The sequence below is a fragment of the Tenrec ecaudatus genome, chromosome 16 (genome assembly GCF_050624435.1).
Source record: "Tenrec ecaudatus isolate mTenEca1 chromosome 16, mTenEca1.hap1, whole genome shotgun sequence".
Lineage (NCBI taxonomy): Eukaryota > Metazoa > Chordata > Mammalia > Afrosoricida > Tenrecidae > Tenrec > Tenrec ecaudatus.
The window spans coordinates 11,468,620-11,488,945 of NC_134545.1; the positions used below are offsets into that span (position 1 = coordinate 11,468,620).

Genomic DNA, 20,326 nt, shown 5'->3' on the forward strand with positions numbered 1-20,326 from the left:
GCCTGGCCTCCAGGAAGTTATTTATCTCCTTTGCACCTCCAAATGAGGTCCTCAAGCTGCGACCTGATGGACAGGCTAGACCCCACCCCTTCGCAAGTTGACAGGAGATGATGTCACTGCCACTCTGGCCAATGCACTCATGTACTGCCACCGCCTGTCAGTGGACCCGCGTGTTCCTGGGATGTGGGACAGGTTTCCTTCCAGCTTCCAGACTCGGACGGACTAGAACAGCCTGGCGATCTACGGAAAACCAGCCAATGAGAACTACCAGGCATCCCAGGGGTCAGACCCACCACCCACGTGGGGACAGCTCAGGACACAGCAGCATTTCATTCTGTTTTGGGTGGCGTCACAGTGAACTGTCAACCTCCCTCTGCCAGCAGCCAACAACAACGGTGCCTGCGGGATGCTTAGCACCAGGCCAGGCATACAGCAAAGATTCTGTGAACTGTGAATGTCACCTGGAGAGCCAAGGGGCCGGCTATGGAAAAGGGCAGTGCGGTCACTCGGCATGGAAAAGGGCAGTGCGGTCACTCGGCAACCCCCCAGACCAGCAAAAAGGGGACTTGGAGAAGAACTTCGTTTCCTGTGTCTCTGGAACCCCGGGATCTTATCAGCCAAGCACATGGCCTCCCTTGGGGTCCACCCTGGCCAGGTCAGACCAGACCACCTCTCCCACAAGGGCAGGGTGGGCTGGGGAGTGGTGCTGCTCAGTTCCCTCCCTTGCCCTGCCCTCTTCCATCATCCCCAGGGTTTCTGGATTTCTGGAGACATTTGTGAGTCAGAATGCTCTCCACTCTATCTTGGGTCTGAGGGGGAGGCCAAGAGAGGCTGGACGAAGCCCACACTGTCCAGCTCCCTAGGGGACCATCACTGACTGTGTGGATGGAAGTCTGCCCACATCCCAAACACCCCCGGGGAGATGGCGAGAGCAGATCTGTGTGCCAATTTATCCTGGAAATGGTCTGTTCTCCAGGCCAGGGTAGTGGGGAGGAGCCAGCAAGCTAGCAGCCAGCCACATGCCCATGAAGGCTCTGCCCCCAATCAGCCATCTTTTTAAACAATGAGGGCTGTCATGACCCATGCTTCAATCGGAAATGATGGCTTGGGTAAATACTCGGTCTATAACTGATTTATAGGTTGGGGAACAAAAAAATAAGATTAGTTGCTAATCACAGGACGCAGGGCACTCAGAGGCCCGGATGCCGGCACAGAGCAGAGCAGGTGGACAGAGCTGGGCTCGCTGCCTGAGTGAGCTCGGATACTGGGTGTGGGGGACCCTGGGGAGGGAGGGGTGGCTAGGGAAGGCCAGGGGAGTGAGCCACGGGGGGCACTGATTCTACCCGGGGCAGCAGCTGTGATGACCATGTCCACTGGAAGCACTGGCTGAGAACAGCCTGCAAGCAAGATGCCCACTGTGCCAGTCTGAGCTTGATTCTCCCCGGCTCACCCTGAAGAAACGGACACCCCAGATGACCTGACTTAGCAACCTTCCTCCTGGAAAACAAGGCCGCCAGCCACCAGCCAGCCTCTCCGGCCTCTCGACCGGACGTGACAAGTCCGTTCTGGTTCACAGTGACCCTGTGTGCGTCAGCTCAGTTCCACCCCCACCTCCCACCCCCTGCTCCACAGGGCTTTCAACGGCTGTTTTTCCAGAAGCAGTCACCAGGCCTTTCTTCTGAGGCACCTCCAGCCCTTGGGTCAACAACCGGGCACACGAACCACATCTTTGTGCTTCCAAGGACAGGCAGGATGGCCAGTTGATGGGCAGTGGGACCCTGGGGCCACCTGGAGTGGTTCGTTTCAGTCTTCCTACTTTTGGGGGAATCTCAACTCCCCTAGAAAAGGGGTCCACAAACTCTAGACCAAGCCTGTCCCGCCGCCTTGTTTGGTAAGGGGTTTCATGGGGACACAGCCCCTCCCACTCACCTAGAAAGGGTCTAAGCCTCTGGGCTCTGGCAGAGCTGGACCGCTGAGGCAGAAGAGATTTCCTCCCTAGCCCTTCCTGGAAGAGGCTTGCCCCACCGTGCCCGAGGGCTCCTCATCTTTGACCCCCGTTTGCTCTTTGCTGGCTCGTCCTCACCCCACATCAGAAGCGGTGCCTTGTGCGTGAGGAGAGAGACCGGCTCTTTTCTTTCCAGTCATGTCCTGGTCATGGGCTTGATAGGCTGAGAACCGAGCAAAATATAACCCGAGAAAGATACCATGCAGCATCCCCCAGCATGACTTGTTGTCACTAACACGAGACCCTGAGGGCTGCGTCTGATGGCAGTAGTAGAGGCGCCCCCGCCCCCAGTCAGTCCCCAGAGCTGGCAGCTACACCTAGAAGGGGTTTACCCCCATGAGGGGCCTTATGTACATCTCTGGCACCTAACCCAGTGGGTGTCCTGACCTGCCTCTTATCTCCCACCTCCACTCTGTCCTCTGTCTCTGTGGTCCCACCCTGGCCTATGGTAGGTGACCCCCCAACTCTCCCTTGGGGGTCCCCTTGTTCCATTCTAGCCCACACGTCCATCAGAATCCAGTTTCATCCTGTCTCACCTGAAAGCTTTCCAAGGCCTTCTCTTTGCTCTCGGACGCCAGCTCATCTCTGTCCGGCCGGAGCGAGCCCGGGCTGTGCAGTGCTTAGCAGACTTCTTGTGAATTGCATGAGGCACCTCACAGGAAAGGCCTGGCGACCTGTTTCCAACAAGCCAGCCGCTGAACACCCTATCCTAGGCGATCTCTTCTGCCACTGCCGGGGCACCAGGCATTGGGATCTCCTGGTTGAATGGCTCTCCCAGGAGCTGGTGAAGCAAGGACCACTGGTGACTCTGACCTCCTCTCCACCCTTCTGTCACCTGGCACCCACTTAGCGGCCTTGCTTAACGGCCATGGCCTTGCTCTGTTGACACCCCGGCATCAGTTCCGCTGCATGAGCTGCTCTAGCTACCTGCTCCCATCTCTCCCCCATCTTAGCGAGATGACTCCTCAACATTCGGGTCTCAGCTCACACGCCAGATCCTTAGAGCTCCCGTGCCCCCCACTCCCACCCTCCTGTTTGCTGTTCTCATGCCCAATTAATGCCTCTGGGACCACCAGCCAGCATTTCGGTATTGCTTTGTCTATCGGTCGGCACCCCTCTCCCACCAGGATAAACACTAGGTGGTGCAGGGTCCCCAGGCTCCCTTCGGGGCTACAGTCCAAGCCCCATCCTTGGTGGTGGTGTTGGGGACCATCTGGTCCATCCTGACCCAGCGCGGCCTCACGTGACACAGTAGAGCCGCACCACCGGGACTTTCTGGGCTGTCTTCTCCAGGGGAGCCCATGTCCAGCCCTTTTGCCTTTGGAACCCCTGGGTGAGTTCGAACTGCCTACCTTTCAGTTAGCAGCCGAGCACTTCTTCCAAGTACCTTTATGTCCCCGTGAAGGTCAAACCAGAAGGCTGTAGGATTGGGGTTTGTTTTCCAAGACCATACCCTACTTCTGCCTTCTCCCCTTTAATGATCCGGGTGGATGTTCTCCGCATCTTGGCACCTTCTCACACACATAGTTCACTGGAAGTGTCATCAGTTGGTGTCCCCAGTCCTCTGAAACTCACAGCCTCGCGCTGACGCTGATTCACAACAGCCCCCTAGAGGACAAGGTAGACTTGCCCCTGTGCGTTTCCGAGACTAACTCTTAATGGGAGTCGGAAGCCCCATCTTTCCCTGCAGAGCGGCTAGGGGTTTCGAACCACTGCCCTTGCCGTTCGCCCACCCTGCCGGCACGATGCCTCCAGGGCTCCTTCGGGGATGATAAGCCAAACCAAACCAAACCAAACCCTCGCTGCCGAGGGCATTTCGACCCAGAGGGGTTCCGTCGGGCAGAGCAGAGCTGCCCGTGGCTTCCCAAGGCTGTGTGTCTTTGTGCGAGCAGGCTCTTCCTCTTCCTCCCACAGAGCGGTCTGCACCTCAAATGGCTTTCAGGTTTGCGGCGGATCCTGCAGCCGCACCCCGCCACCAAATATGTCACCTCCGCTCTGTCTTCTGCACCAGCCACTAGCCACAAGTGACTCCGAAATTATCGTGCGTGTTGATGTGAAGGATAAAGGGGGTGTTTTGTTGTTGGTTTGTTTCCTTTTCCATCTAAGGACGTGATTTAACTTTAGAAGCCCCCCCCTCCCTCCCCCAACGGTGGCTGCCATATTGGGCAACGCAGATGCAGGTACTCCAGAGTAACTCCAGAGCTTGTCTCTAGAGGAGCCACTGTGGGGATTTGAACCGCTGGCCTTTCACTCAGCAGCGGCATCTATTGCCCATGTCTATTTGGGCCCTGGTGGCCGGGCTATGGAAAGGACCAAGAGTCTGTGTTCATTATTTAGAGGTGAAGCTGTGACCTCGGGGAACCCTGGATGCCGGCCGACGTGGGGTCTCTCAGTGGCCTGATCTCGATGCACTGCTACCAAGGAGTCTCTGGTCATACCGCTGGTCAAGCACTTGACTAGTTGAGAGGTTGGCAGTTCAGACCAGCCCAGAGGCATGCTGGGAGACTGGCCTGGCCAGCCAGAAGTGCCCCTGTGAGTCAGAGCCAACACCCAACCACCATAACGTTGAGGTAGCCCAGCAAACGGTTGCCTTGTACAGTGGCAGCCAGAGGCCGGTTGGAGCTGCCTGTTGCACAAAGGACACCAGGGGCTTTGAGGTGGGCGTGGTAGAACAAAGAAGGCCTTCATGCCTACCTGGTACACCAGGAGGAAGACAGCCTTTCTCTTCCCGTCAAGAGTTACACTCTCAAGAAGTCACAGGGGCTGCTCTCCCCTATCCTGTAGAGCCCTAGGAGGCAGGATGGACTCAACAGCCGTGAAGGGGGTTTGGATTTTAGTACACAGGAGAGAGGTGAGCCTCTGACACCGTTTCCCCAAGGTGGAAGGGGAAAGAGCTTTTATAGGAATCTTGGGGAAGGGGGAGTGCGGGAGAGGGAGGGGCTGTGGCTTCATTTTACGTTTCTCAGGCCATGTTCCTTTATGGCCTTGTTCAGTTCTGGTCAGCGTCCGTTTCTTGCCTTGTCTCTAGTAGACACGCCTACTAGTCCAGCCACGCCGACAGTTCCCTTGTTCCAGAGACCTTACTGCTGTCTGTATCACGCAGGTGTTACAAGAGGCTGCTTCTCTTCATTCTGGCCATCGGCCTCGGGCAGAGGGACGGTTACCAATTTTTCTCGGGGGAAGAGTAGACAGGGCTGGCGTGATTATAAAATACCAGGAAAGGGTCCTCTTTGGGCCTCACACTGGCACTGGGGCCAGATCAGGACGCTGTTTGCCTCTGTGGATCATGCAGTGTCTCCTGCAGCCTGCTCAGTGTCGCCCAGCCAAAGAAGTCCCAGAGCATCTGTGAATGAATGGGCACGGCGGTGTTCCGATAAAACTTTATGCACAACAGCAGGAGGTAGGCTGGTTTTGGCTCCTGGGCTGTCGCTGTCGTTTGCTGGCCCTCTGGATGAGACGTCTCTTGGCGAACTTCTAGGGCAGTGGTTCTCAGCCTTCTTCATGCCACAACCCTTTCATCCAGTTCCTCATGTGGTGGTGACCCCCCAGCCACAAAATTATTTTCATTGCTATTTCATCACTGTCATTTGGCTACTGTTGTGAATCGGACGACCCCTGTGGAAGGGTCATTCTATCCCCAAAGGGGTCGTGACCCACAGGTTGAGAACCGCTGTTCTAGAGAGATGTGCTGCTGTCTCACCCTGCCAGTCAGGAGCCTGGGCTAGCAGCCTCTTCCCAATTAATTGTCAAGCGTGGACTCCCCGAGGGCAGTGACAGACCTTCTTTCTTTGGCCAGCCTTGTCCACCCTCTGCCGCCGAGGTCGGCCAGATGGCTCTGCCTCGGGACAGGCTCTTGATCAGTGCCCACTCGCACCATTTCCTCTCGCAAGGGTCTGCTGCACGGTGAGCTCAACTGGTCCCCGGCTTTCCGAGTGATGGGGGTTGTGTCCCCTTGACCTTGGAGGCCTTCACCGGGTCACATCCCTCTGCATCTCATTAGCGGCGTCTGGAGCATCTGGCCCAGCCAATTGGAAGGAAATGACAGGGCCGGCAGCAGACAGGCTCCTCACCGCGTGGTTTGAGGCCAGTCAAGGCCACACAGACATCCGCACCCACCAGTCCCCCGGGCAGCAGAGTGCCGCCCCGGGAACCATTTCCCCAAGCCGGAACAACGCCTGCCGGGCTTGCACACAGCCACCCGCACTGCCCTCGGATGCTCGCTCTGTCCCCCTGCTGTGGACCCAATCTGATGACCAGGCAGCACTTTTCCCCCAACGGCACGACGTTCCCGAGTGAGGAGCCGTCTTTGTCTCCTGGAACTGCTGCCCCAGAAGCACTACAAGCTGGCAGCTTTAGAGAACAGAAATGCGATTGCTCACAGTTCCGAGGCTCAAAGCCCAAACCAGGACCCCGCGGTGCCCGCCCCGTCCTTGTCTAGAAGTAGCCCCGGTGTTCCTTGATCCGCGGCTTATAGACGATGCTCACAGAGCACCTGTGGGTGGGCTTCCCTGGGTCTCAGCCGCTCTTATCGTCAGAAGTGATTCGATTTTGAACCCACCCGACCGGGGTATGATGTAACAAACAAAACAAGGGAAATCCTGTTTTCTGAAGAGGATTGCGTGTAGGCGTTAGGGTTCCAACACATGGCACTGTGGAGGAGAGGTCACTATTTCATTTGTAGCGGTGACTTCAGTCCCTAGGCTCAACTACTCAGAGCCCGAGAGGAGGAGGAGGGCACCTGGACAGCGAGTCCATTCCAGCATGGCGGGGATACTGGGGGAGGAATACCTGGTAATTGACTTTGATCTTTAGTCATAGTTTGGAAGAGGTAAGCAGCCATCCTTCCATCCCTCCATCCCTCCGTCCATCAATCCATCCCTCCATCCCTCCATCTATCCATCTATCCATCCATCCATCCATCCATATCTCCATTGCGCCCTCCTTCCTCCCTTCCTCCCGCTGTCCAACCGTCCATCCCTCCATCCTTCCGTCTATCCTTCCATCCATCCATTTCTCCTTCCCTCCCTCGCTCCCTCTGTCCATCCCTCCATCCCTCCATCCCTCCATCCTTCCATTCCTCCATTCCTCCATCCTTCCATCCCTCCCTCCCTCCCTCCCTCCCTCCCTCTGTCTATCCATACATCCCTCCCTCCATCCATCCATCCATCAAATGGGTGAGCATCTCAGCAAGGGAGTGAACAGTTGAACAGGCAAATAACATCCGAGGGGCTGAGGGAGGCCTCCCCGGGCAGGTGGCCTCGGAGCAGGGCCTCAAATGAAGCAGAAGGTGACTTGTCAGGAACTGGGCTGAGGAGGAGGAACATCCTTCCAGCACATGCAAGGGCCCCAGGTTGGGGACACACAGCCTCTGGCTCGGGCTGGCCCAGCCGGCTCTCTGGGGTGCAGCCCGCATACAACCACCCTGTCAGGGGCTTGGCGCCCTACAGGGCCATCCAGGAAACAGCGTGGTCCACCCAGGCCTGATGAAGCCTCGCAGAAAGCGGGTCCCGTCCGATGTTTGCTGCCACCGTATTACGTTGCGTTACCAGAATGGGCTCCATTTCCAAGGAAGACGTTTATGTAGCAGACACCTAGTACCCTGCCAAGATCACGAGGGAGGATGTTCTTTTTAATTGAATGCTTCATCTGCAGGGTGTACTGCAAACCGTCCGCTGTGTCTTCCTGCGCCGTCGCTTTTTGTCTGCCTCCCCCTCTGCACGTGTCTGTGTAAGGAGAGTCTGGAACGTGAGTCTCGCAGCACTTCCGTGGAGGCTTCCTGGGTCGGGGGAGGCTGTAGGAGTCCTTCCCACGCTAGTCAACGGCCACTCAGCCTTCCAGTCCCCGTCTCCCCCGCTCCTCCTCCTCCCTCCCCCCTTTTCTGTATTCATTCCTCTACCCATCATTCTCACTTCTTGTATTTCACCCACCGCCTTCCTGTGAATCCTTCTACTTCTGTTCTTTTCTTCCATCCAGCCTCCCACCCTCTATCCATTCATGACTCCTTTCACATCTCCTTCCTCCCATCCAGCCTCCCACCCTCTATCCATTCATGCCGTCTTTCACATCTCCTTCCTCCCTCCCATCCAGCCTCCCACCCTCTATCCATTCATGACTCCTTTCACATCTCCTTCCTCCCTCCCATCCAGCCTCCCACCCTCTATCCATTCATGACTCCTTTCACATCTCCTTCCTCCCATCCAGCCTCCCACCCTCTATCCATTCATGACTCCTTTCATATCTTGTTCCTTCCATCCTCTATCCATTCATGACTTCTTTCACATCTCCTTCCTTCTTCCACACACAAATCCTCTTCCATTCTCCCACCTGGTCACTCACCCAGTTATCCATTGACCACATGCCTTCCTTCCGCCTTCTTTCGATCCATCCTTCCATCCCATCATACTCTTCATTTCATCCAGCCATCCTTGAATTTCCCCCTTCTACCCTCGCTTCCCACCTTTGCATCCATCATCCCTCCATCTTTCTCTCCATCCACCTGCCCAGCCAGCACTTATCTCTCCTCCATCCGTAGCCTCTAATAAGCAGAGTTGGCGGCAGCCACTGAGTACCTGCTGGACTTGTGTGGGGTTGGACGCACTTCTCCTGGTAGAGAGATTCTGGCCTTGTCTCTTGGTGACTCAGTGCCTCCCGGACCCTGGGGTTTGAAAATGATGGGGGTCTGTACTTCGGGGCCCGTTGGCCGTGTCCCCCTCACTTGCCAAGGGGAGTGGGCTGAGGGAGTTGTGGGGATTCCTGATGCAAAGCACAGCTTGACTTCAGTTTGGCTTCTTCGGGCTTTATTTCAATTGTTATTCAGCCAGCTGGCTTGACCTGGTCAGAGCCACATTTGTAACAGGACATGAATGCCACCTGGACCGCACAATAGCCACCTGAGCTTAGTGCTAATATTGCCCCCCAACCCATCCCCGTCATCCAGGGGAGGAACCCAGGTTCACTGAGGTGAGATCACTTTCCCAAGGTCCTGGTCAGGTCTCCCAGGCTCCAGCGTCTACAAGCACTGCTGGTCTCCACACCCCTCTGGCCTCCTTCCCTGGGCAGCTGTGTGGAAGGACATGCTACCCCCTCCTGCCTTCCCACTCCAATGAGCCAAGGGCAAGGGGTGTCAGTCAGCTAAGGCTGCTTTACTGGAAGCCCCTCTGTTGGGCCCCTGGGGAGCTGGCCCAGGGTGGCTAGCCCAGCACCCACAAGGCAGCCCTGCCACAGACTTGTCTTCCTGGGAGCCGACTAGAGGAGGCAGCCTGTGTGGGAGGGGATTCTTAAGTGACCACACCTTCCCGGGCACTTGGTTCCTTCATCCAGACGTGAGGTTTTCAAGGGGGCTTTGCTCTGTCCACAAGAGGGCAGCCAACCTTTGGGCAGATGGCAGTGGGAGAGATGGCGTCAGCTGCCCGCTTCTCATCTGGAGAAAAAATTAAAATCCCCAAAACAAACCCAGGGTGCTGGTAGGCTAAAGCCACCAGCATTTGGCTGGCAGCTGAGTGCTTCATGGCTGCGACACCAGGACTTTCTCATCAGTAGGGTAATCATCGCATTTCCCTTGGGGGGGGTGTTGTTACTGGGGCACTTAAATAAGTTAATAGTTACCCAAAACAAGGCTTCACACTCATTATCGCCGGTTCAACCACAGCCGCCCAAACGAAGCCAGAACAGACCTGAATTCGTGAAAAGCAGGTGTGCAGTGAAGTGACCTGGAAACTTACAGGGTGATGCCCTGCCAAAAACCTCCCCGCCCTCTTAGAAAACAAGGGCAGCAGAGCCACCAGACTGCGTAGCAGCCAAATCACTTGAGCGGCAGAGTTGGAAGCAGTGGTGCCTGGCTCAAAGACGGCAGCCGGCCATGCCGATTAGAACGTTTGTCTCTCCCCACAGTCCTGGCAGGGGCTCCGCCCTCCTCTCCTGAGCCCCCCATTCCGGGGCTTCAACCTGTAGATTGTCCTGCCTGGTGGCGGTTGTCGGTCCCATTTTGAAGGTGTTTGAAGCCCTGTATGAAGCACTCCACTACAGAAATAAGTATATAAGTACTGCTGTTAATGGTGCTCTTCAGACTGGGATCAATCCTTGATTGGTAAACTGAAAGAGAAAAAAAAACCCCAACCAACTAAACTAAAGGAATCAATATCTTCTGGTTTTGTGTTTTTTTCCCCTCGACCTTGACTTTCTTCTTGAGCCCTTGGTATCTGCTCCTCTTTTTTCTCTCCCTTCCCCCACATGACCCCTTGATAAATTATAAATTATTATTTTCATATCTAACACCCACCACCATCTCCCTTCTCCCACAGTTTTTGTTGTTCATCCCCCAGGGTGTGGGGTGCGGTTATGTGCCGATCGTTGTGATTGGTTCTCCCCCCTTCTCCCCTCCTCTCCCCACCTTCCCCCTACTCTCCTGGTGTCACTACTCTCATTCCTGTTCCTGGATTCCGTGTGTCTTGAACTCTTATCTCTTATCGGTACCCGTGCACCTGCTCTGATCTAGCCCCCAGTGGAAGGCAGGACTGGGGTCATGATGGTGGGGGGTGAGGAAGCCTCAAGGAACCAGAGGAATATGGTGTGCTTCATCGGTGCTATACTGCGCCCTGGTTGACTCATCCCTTCCCTGTGGGCCCTCTGTGAACACATGTCCCACAGTGGATGCTTTATTATGTTATTTGAAGACATTAGTGGTGCTGGTGGGTGGGGGTTCTTCATCCCTTGGTGTTGCTTCTTCAGCCCTTTGCCACTGTGGGAAAGTGAATGATCGGTGAGCCTGGCAGATAGCCAGGAAAAAAAAACCAAAAACGAGTAATGCAGAGAGTGTCCCAAAATCCCTGGTCTTTTAGTTTCACCGTTGGCCTATGGCTGACGGCTAAGCCCCTGCCTTCTCGCCCCCATCGCCCATCAGTCCGCTGTGCTATCATCAGAAGGCAAATGCTGGCTGTTAGGCAGGGCCAGAGAGGTTGCACAGAGCGGAGCTGCGGCAGCCCCTGTTCCATCTAGCGACCCTGGAACCGGGTGGCCTCTGCTGTGTTCTCTTTCCATTTGCCTTTTAAAGGGCCTTCCACAGACACCTTGGTCCCTGCTGTGTGTGATCAGGCTGCTGGGCACAGGGTGCACAGAGCCTCACCTCCACCTTGGGGGTCTTGAAGAGCCCCCACCAGCAGGGCTGAACTCTCCACGACAGGCACACATGGTACCATTCCACAGTTCAGTCAATCATCGCCACAATCAATCGTAGACCATTTGCTGCTTTCTTGTGCTCATGGTGATTCGCTCTGCCCCTGCCCCCATTCTTTTTTATAAAGCATCTCGGCCTGAGCCCCACGCAGGATACCCAATCACTACTCATGTTTACACTTGGTGTTGGGCATGGGGCTCACCGACCTTGTGCTTAGTGTGGGTGGATGACGTCATTGGATTCTCTCCACCACAACTTTCACCTGGGACGGTTGAGGAAGCCGAGTACTGGAGAGGTGGAATGGACTCACCCAAACTCACACAACCAGTGGGTGGGAGGGTTAATATTTAAACCTGGAGAGCCCAGTCCCCGGAATCCTGCCCTTGACCATCAGGTGGGCCAGGGATGAAGAGTGGGGTACCCTGAGTCCCTTATCTACATGGCTTCCCCACATCCCTCGAGATGGTTCCCAGAACCCCCCAGCCAACCTTCAGCCTTCAGGAGCACCCTCCCTTCTTCAGTCCTCAGGCAGGCACCCTGTGTAGTGACCCTGGGTGGGCTCTGCGGAAGATGCCCAGTACCAGAAGGAGGTCATGCTTCCAGCGCAAGGGGGTGAGGTTGGTGCTAGGAACCTGTTCAAGCCTTACATTCTCTCTTAAAGGCCACTAGAATCATGGCCATTCTTTTTATACGATGAGAGGTGGTGGATTTGGGAAATCTCAACATAGGGGAATGAATGCTGCCTAGACACAGGCTGTGCCCACTCAAGAAGGTCACCCCTGTACCCTGCTGTTTTCATTTCATTGACCACGCTCACCATTCCGAATGGCGGAGCCAGGGTCCCGCGTCATCCAGAAAGACGTGGCTCCCGCATGGGTGTGGAGTGGAACAATGCTGTGCTCAACAAGAAGCGGCCAAGCTCGGTCTGCTCCAGTGGGCATTGGTCTCCCACGGCCAGTGGGTCACGCCCTTTAGTAGTTGACATGGGGCCGGCGGTCAGCCCAGACTCCTCCTGCGCTGCAGAAGAGGGGTGACTGGCCCACAGCAGCCTGTGATACACAGGCAGGAAGGCGACTGTGTACCCAGACAGGACAGCCGTTTCCCTGGGGAAGGAGACTCAGCTCCCAGTCTCTACCATCAGCAATAATCTGGGCCCAGAACCTCTGAATAAGCAGTCCGGGTTGGGGGGGTCGGAAGGCTGTATGATAACTTGCTTTCTCACTTTCCCAAGACCATTAAGCAGTGACTGTGGGTTAGGGGCTCAGGCCCCGGGACCTCAGCATGTGCAGGCAGAAGTTGGGGGTGGGAGTGAATTGGAGCCAGAAGAGGAACAGGCCCCCCAGCTTTCTCCAGCCGCTCCAAGGCAGGCATTTGAGGGCCCTCTATGGTGGGGGTGGGTTTTTCACAGGACCCCTTGCCCAGCCCCCATGCCTGAGCCCCCAGAGAGCTGGTGGAATGCCTTGAATAATTCCATCCTCTGGATCCCCCACTGGTGGTCCAAGGCCAAAGGTGGAGCACCGCGCCGTGCTCTGGTTTTGTACACTCAGAGTTAAATCTCTCTCTCTCTCTCTCTCTCTCTCTCTCTCTCTCTCTCTCTCTCTCTGTCCATTCCAGAGCCAAGAAGAAGAGCAAACCTCTGAACCTGAAGATCCATAGCAGCGTGGGCAGCTGCGAGAACATCCCCTCCCAGCAGCGCTCACCCCTCCTGGGCGAGCGCTCCCTCCGCTCCTTCTTTATGGGACACCAGGCCATAGCGCCCCCCACGCCCCCGGTCCACATCGAGAGCACCCCCTCTGCAAGTAAGTCACCCCGGGCTGGGAGCACCTGCCCTCTCCTCCAGCCAGGTACACCCTCTCCTTTCCTACTCTCCTGACCCAGGCGCCTCTGCCTTCATGTCTGGGCATACCTCCTAGGCCTCTCACCCCGCTGCTTGCCTGCCTGGCCGCATCTGGGAGGCTGGGGCGACAGTCACGGGTGTGGAGCTGCTGCTCTCTCACCTACAGGTGTTCAGGGATGGAGTGCTCGTCCAAGTAGACCAGAGAAGCAAAGTCATAGACACGCAAATGTGAATAAGAAAGAGGTTTATATGTAAGAGCAATTGAATATTGAGAAAAGTCTGATATGAGCCCATATGTCTGATAACAATCTATCAAGTCCTCTTCAGACTCACAAAACATATGCCGTCACGCTGAATGCGGGTGGAAAGTCTTGTGGATCCAGTGGCCTTGTAAGCATCTCAGCGCTGGCAGGGTTCTCCACGCGGTCAGGCTCCATCTGCCTCCCTCCATGTGTCTTCTCCACAGGGGTGTCTCACAGGAAGTGAGCCAAGAGAGAGAGTGTTGCCCCACCTCCAAGGAGGAAATACAGGAGTTCCCAGAATCCTCAGGAGAAGGCCATGCCCACACAGAGGCCTCATTGGCTATGACCTGATTGACAGGCTAGACTCCACCCCATCAACTTGCAGAGATGGGGAAACTGGCCCTTCCCTCTCCTGCCCCTCCACTGTCACTCTCGCCCTGCTCAGGTCCATCCGAGAGCGGCGAGGGCAGCACTGATGACATGTGTGTTTTATTTGTTGTCGTGCCCCACGTCGATGATCTCACTGAGTTCTTGCAACCACCCACGGAGCAGAGGGTTTTCTCCCATTGTCCAGATGAGAAAACTGAGGCCCAGGCGTATTCCAGAGTGAGCCTGGGGGATTTTAATCCAGGGTTTTTTCTAACTCCAGTGCACTCAAGGTCACCATCCCATGTGAACAGATAACCAAGTTACCAGCTGTCTGCCTTTCTCTAGACACGTGGTTTCATCTCGACCTTTCCACAAGGGCCTTGGACGTGGATCTCCTGAGGACCCTCTGAGAATTGGATACCATGGGCTAGTGATCCCTCTGGGAAAATTCCCTGGCAGGGCATACAACTCTGCTTTGGCCCAGCCAGCAGGTTAGGCTGGATTGGCGTGGACAGCTTGGCTTAGAGTCTCCCCTGAGCATCATGCATCCCCAGCAGGGATCACTGGAGGGCTTGGGCCCCAGCAGGAGAGAAGACCCAGGCCCTGGCATGCCTCTCTGTGCCCAGTGTGCACAGGCCAGACGCAGGCAAGTGGAAGCAGCCGCTGAGTCAGCCCTGACAACACCAGAAGGCCGATTGATTAATTTGTCCGGCGCTCACTGCCAGCAGAGTCAGAGACGCTCCGCGTGGGGGCCTGCGTGGCCCTGAGTTGGGATGGGGAAAAGGCTCGGAGGCCTAGCCAGGGTGTAAAGGCGGCAGCGGGACCGATGGCTGGTCTTGGCCAGCGGCACAGTCCTGGCCCTTCTTGCTCTCCCTGCTCTGCTGCTCCTGGGCAGTGTGTCTGACCTTGAGCAAAAGGAGAGCCTTGTTATGGAGCCTCAGTATCTGCATCTGTAAAATGGGGATGACCTTGGCACCCCGACTGCTAGCCTTTTATGCTAATGCCTGGGGACAGTGTTAGGCAGAGCCGGGAGGCTAAGCCTAAGAACCTCAGGGCCACCTCGCATCTTTAGGGCTTTCCTGAATTCCGGGTCTGGGACTAAGGAGGGGAGGGGACCGTGGGGAGGAGCCAGCTGCACAGAGGAGCCTGGCCAGCCCTGCAGCTCAGAGCCTCTCTGAGTTATGAACAAGTCCCAAGATAACAGACACTTTTATTCCACACGGAATAAAAATACAGCAGCGAGCCCACTTCCCAGAGAAACAGGGCACAGTGGACTCTGAGCTCCCTGCTGCAGCGGCAGATCTCCCTAAGGTCAACCAGCTGACCCCAGCCCACCTAGGTGTCAGGCTGCCTCTCAGTCCCCTACAAAGGGTTCTTCACAATGAAAAAAAAAAAAATAGCGATCACCTCACTGGGAGGAGTGATTTCTCATCACCGGCCATTACCGGGGGAAGGAATTTCAGGCTTAGGGCCACTAAGTGGTTGCCGGTATGTCAGTGGACAAATCACTTTACCTCCCCAGTCTGTTTCCTCCTTGGCTGAGGACCCAAAGTCAGTCTCCAGCCCAGAGGCCGACCCTCGAGGCCACTGTCTTTCTGTCTTTGCATCAGCGCCAACTCAACCGCACCTGTGCTCTGCGGGGCTTCCGATGGCAGGGTGCTCCAGAGCAGATTGGCACACCTTTCATCTGAGGTGCTTTGGGTGAGCTCGGCCCTCCATCCTTGCTGTTGCAGCTGGGCACATGAGGGGCTCCACCCCCCACCCCCGTCTGACAGACGAGGCCACTGGAACTGGGAGAGGTGCAAGCACCCACCCAGAGCCAGTAAGGAGATGGCGTTGGCTGTCATTCTGAATCCACCCGGCTCTAGCGTCTCGGGGTGAACTTGCAAGTCCCACTTCACTGCAACCTGCTCCTGGAGAAGGGGACCTCATTTGCTCTGGTTGCTTTGGGGTGGCGGTGGGTGGGATGGGGATTGTGTGGTGGGGGACAGGCTCTGAGGATGCTTCTTATCAATCTGCAAGCAGCCCCCTTGCTGGTGGCTAACCAGTGCCACTTGGACCCTGTTGCTGATCAGGGAGCCCTCGTCCCAGGCGGTGGGTTCCCAGGGGACACTGCAGCTCTCGAACCGTCCCTGATGGCATGTGGTGGATGAAGATAAGGGATGGCCAGGTAGATCTTCCGTCTGCAGTTCTTGGGGTGTTGCCTGCTGGCATAGAGCATGTCGAGGCAGCTGCAGCTTCTGAGGGGAGCAGGTGATGGATGGTTCCAGAACCTCCCCGTCTCCGTCTTTCCTAATGACTCCTGCTGGGGTTGGCCAGGAGGCCCCTGCCGTATGAAATATTGTCCTTCCACCCTCACGATGCCTTGGAGCATGGCATGTCCTTTCCTCAACCCCCTCCCCAAGCACCTCTGGCTCTCCGTCTTGGAGACAGGGCCACGGACCCCTGACCCTGGCTTGGGAGCCTGGCCTCTTGGGTACCCGGAGGCCGAGTCAGAAGCTTGATTTAACTTGGGAGACAGCAGGTAGCAATGAAGACCGGTGAAGCTGAACTGTGTCCTCCCAGGGAACCAGCCACCAGGAGGGTTATAAAGAGGCTCGGTGAGGGGGTGATTCTATAATGGGGTTTAATGAGGCTTGAAGCCAAGGTTCATTACCCCCTGAAAGAGGAGAGGGGAGTGTGAGAGAAGTTTTCCGCCCCAGCCTCCCTCCTCTCAGAATCAGGAGAGACAGCAAGCTGGTTGGGTCTGGCCTGGCTGCGTGGTGGCAAGTCCACGGGGAAATGAAGGTGACGGGACACTTGCCACCCCTTTGGATATGTGGCTGTGTGCCATGGACCCTGTGACCCCACGCGGCATAGGGGCACTGCCCGCAGAGAATCCTAGGCCTGGGCTTCTCACCCACCGCTGGGCGTGAGACGTCCACTTTGCAGTTAGCAGTGGGTACAGAACCACATACTCCTGGGGTGACGTTTCTTCTGGTGCCGGCATCCCTCCCCCACGCCCGTGCCCAGCAGGTGCAGGCAGCCTCTCCCTCCCCTCACATGTTTGCAGATTTGAGAACCTCTGCTCCCGACAGGCCCCCAACCTTTACTGACCACCTGCGGCTTGTCCAGCAGGCGTGGATGGAGCACTTGGCAGGCTGGGTAATGCACCTGTGCCCCGGACAAACGAGCAACACTGGACGAAAGGTCCACAATGGGAAACGCCAGTCCCTGGCGCCATCCCTCTCCCAGCCCTGCTGCCTGCCGCGAGGTGGCCTGGGGAGGTCTAGTGCCTTTGGGGGGAGGGGGGGCCTGCAGTTTCTGCTAAGTTAGACGAGGGCTTCTCACCTGCTGATTTTCATGCCACCCCCACCCAGACCTACTGAGTTGGGACCTCTGGGGAGGACCCCCACCCCCTATTTGGGACCCGCTGGTTGACCCAACCATTTCCTTCTACTTTTCCTTGTATTATTAACCCTAAACCTACAGTGAAGTTATAAGAACATGCTGAGGGCCTTGTATGACCCTCACTCCCTACTGTGAACCAGACCCACCAGGTTATTTTAAAGTGTGTGTGTGTGTGTGTGTGTCGGGGGGCGGGGGGAGAGAGAGAAAGAGAGAGAGAGAGAGAGAGAGAGAGAGAGAGAGAGAGAGAGAGAGAGAGAATGAATATGCACAAATCCAACAATCTCTCCATACTCCGTTTTCCTGTATGCTCCCCCTGCTTCGGTGGCTCTTCGTTTTCAGATCCATCGGGCCCTAGCCTGCATCTTTTCTTACATCCCCACAGCTCAGTTACTGAATTCAGTGGCTTTAACGTGGGAATCAATACATTCATCTAATCATTTTTTTTAATTGAGTCAATTGTCCCCGTCACATCCCCTGTCCTGTCCCTCATCCAGGATCCAGCGGAGGAGCTGTCTTGTCTCTTCAGTCACCTTCAATTTCCCCTCTTTGCTGGCCATGCCGTGGGTCTCTCTAGAGCATCTATTGGCCCCCGCTGTCTGGCACTTCCCCATGGGGAGATGTGGGGTCCCTTTGGGGGAGATCTCTTCATCACGTTCTTCCCCCACCCTGCCACAAATTACCCTCCAGGAGTGAATGTGGTTATACGCTGGGCTGCTAGACCACAAGGTCAGCTGTTCAAACCCACCCTCCCCAGGCAGGAGGCTGTCCGCTGTCATAAAGATAGACAGCCTTGGGAACCCACTGGTGCAAGTCCTCCTTTGCCCTCCAGCCTGGAGACGCTCAATGTCAGAATGTGTTGAGGAATTGAGTGCTTGAAGGCACCCTGATGGTGTCGCAGGTTAAGCTTTGGCCAACACCCACAAGGTTGGAGGTTTAAACCCACCAGCCACTCCTTGAGAGAAAGACAAGGCTGTCTGCTCCTGTGAAGACTTACAGTCACGGAGACCCTATGCCGGGACACGAGGACTTGGAATCCACTCCGTGGCAGTCGGTTGAGATGATTATTTTAAAAGATGATTTTCTAACTCCACCCTTTCTTGTCTATGTGTTTGCCAGCTAGTTACTATCATATATACTCAAGTATAAGCCAACCCGACCATCAGTCGAGGCACCTAATTTTACCACAAAGACTGCATTGAATGTGTGCTGAAAAAACCCGGCGTATACACGAGTCTATATGGGATTCATTTGGACTCCTTTTGTTTAGTGGCTGATGGCCCACGATGGCTGTGATTGTTCGTTTCCTGTGTCCCCTGGGTGAGGCCCTGGTGCTCAGTTCGATGAAATGCCCGTCTCATGACTATCATAAAACGATTCCCATGTGACTGCCTCAATTGGCCCGCAAATAAAGCAGATCGCCTTCCATAATGAGGATGGGCCTTGTCCAATCGACTGAAGACCCTAAGAACACAAAGGATTTTCCCTAGAGCCCATCCTTCCTCCAGGGGACTGTAAATCGACAAGCTACCTGGACTTTCTTACGCTTTACTTTTCTCATCACCTGGCCTGCATGTCTAGGACTTAACAGTTCCTGCAGCAACATGAACCAATTCCTTGAAGTAAATTTCTGGCTCCCTTTCTCTCTCTTCTAATGCTGCGTCACACCCCAAACAAACGGAGCTCTTAGATGCAAGTGAGTGAAGCTGTGGTTTCAGGGAGTAGAGGGAGGATCGGGCTGGTATAGAACCGGGGAGGGCTGCATGGGAGGAGGTGGACCCACGGCAGCCAGACCTTTGGAATTTCCAGGAGCAATCGCAGGCCCGGATGTCTGTCCCCTCTTGGCCATCCCGTGACCTCACATGAGCCAGTACGAGGCAGGCCTCACAGTTTGTGGTTGGTCATTCATCCTGGGGCTCCCAGCTCTGGAGAGTGCTTGATGGTGGCTTTTGTCTCCTTGTGAGTTGGGTGAAGGTTTTCAGAGGCGTCAACGTCAGTCTTTGGGTCATGAATGGTGGGCTCTTCTAAGGAGGCGTACCCCCCTAGTGTTCTTGCTCTCCTTTATATAGATCTGTGGTTTGGCTGGACCTTGAGAGGGGTGGGGCGGGGGTGAGTCATTTCCAGACCTGGAGAGTGATTAAGGGCCGAAGTCTCAGGAGTCCCATCAGCCTTGATCCGACCAGGCAGCCTGGTCTCTTTATGCGGCGAGTTCCAGTCCACGTATTTCTCCCACTGTGCCGGGGACGGTCCACCGGGATCCCTTTCAGAGCAAGCAGGTGGCTGTGGTAACCGGGCACCATCTAGTCCCTGCAGTCTCAGGGTGTGGCGACTCTAGGGCTCCCGCCTTCAAAAGCCTGCTGTAGGATCGTGGATGGAAGGAGGCTAAGACATCCCCGAGTGTTCCTCACTTCAGGGAGTGGCAGGGACTCGCTCAAGGGCTGGGGCTGGAACTCAGGACTTCCTTGCACCTGCCAGGAGTGCCGCTCATATACCCAGGGGGCTGCCAAGCAGTTGTCTCTGCAGCCACTGAAACGGCTCACCCTGGAGCCGGCGGAGCCACCAAGAAAGGCACAAGTGTCCCCTTTTCAGAGGGGACGTGTGTCATGTGTCTGGCAGGTGGGGACGAGTGTGGATCTGAGGGGCATGTGGGGATGGGTGGGGTGATTCCTACATGCAGCTGGTCACTTCCGGATTTTTCTTTCTTTCCCTTTGGATTTTGAATGTCTTCCGGATTTTTCTCTCTTTCCCTTTGGATTTTGAATGTCTTCCCCCAGCACAGACAGTGTGGGCTCTGTGGGCAGCGGAAAGCCTCCGACCTTTTGTTAGGTTGTTCCCACCAGGCTCCCTGCTGTAAACACTGGTTGGTAAGTGGTTGGCGGTTGGAGTCAAGGAGGCTATTTGTGCCTCTCGGAGTGGGCCTGATCCCGGGCCATGGTTCATGCTGTCCACGTGGGCGGTCCCTTCCCTGTTGTAGCACCTGGGCTCATGGTGACCGCCTTTGTCCCAGTAAACAGCCTCTCCCCCATGAGGAGCTTTGGCCACCAACTAACTTCACAACAACCAGGGAGTCCCGTGGCTATTGTAGAGCCACACGCTGGGTGCCAGCCTTTCCCACTCCGGACCCACGGTCCCACATCCCCGGTCCACAGATGGGAAACTGACGTTGCCAGCAGGGAAGGACCGCGCTTCCCTGCCTGGAGCAAGCTCAGGCCCTGGTCTTCCTCTCCCATGCAATCACAGAGGCCAGGGAGATGGGCCGCAACCGGATTGGCCTCGCCCAGAACCACGTGACTCCCCTGCAGCTGAGAAATGAC

The 20,326-nt window shown here is 55.9% G+C and overlaps 1 protein-coding gene across 1 annotated transcript in view; it reads left to right on the plus strand.

The window, feature by feature from the left end:
• Positions 1-20,326, plus strand: part of KSR2 (kinase suppressor of ras 2) — a 384,468-nt gene that overhangs the window by 218,024 nt on the left and 146,118 nt on the right. The window contains exon 5 of the mRNA XM_075534388.1: positions 12,792-12,976. Within this exon, the coding sequence (XP_075390503.1) occupies positions 12,792-12,976 (185 nt within the window). The remainder of the gene's footprint in view (positions 1-12,791; positions 12,977-20,326) is intronic.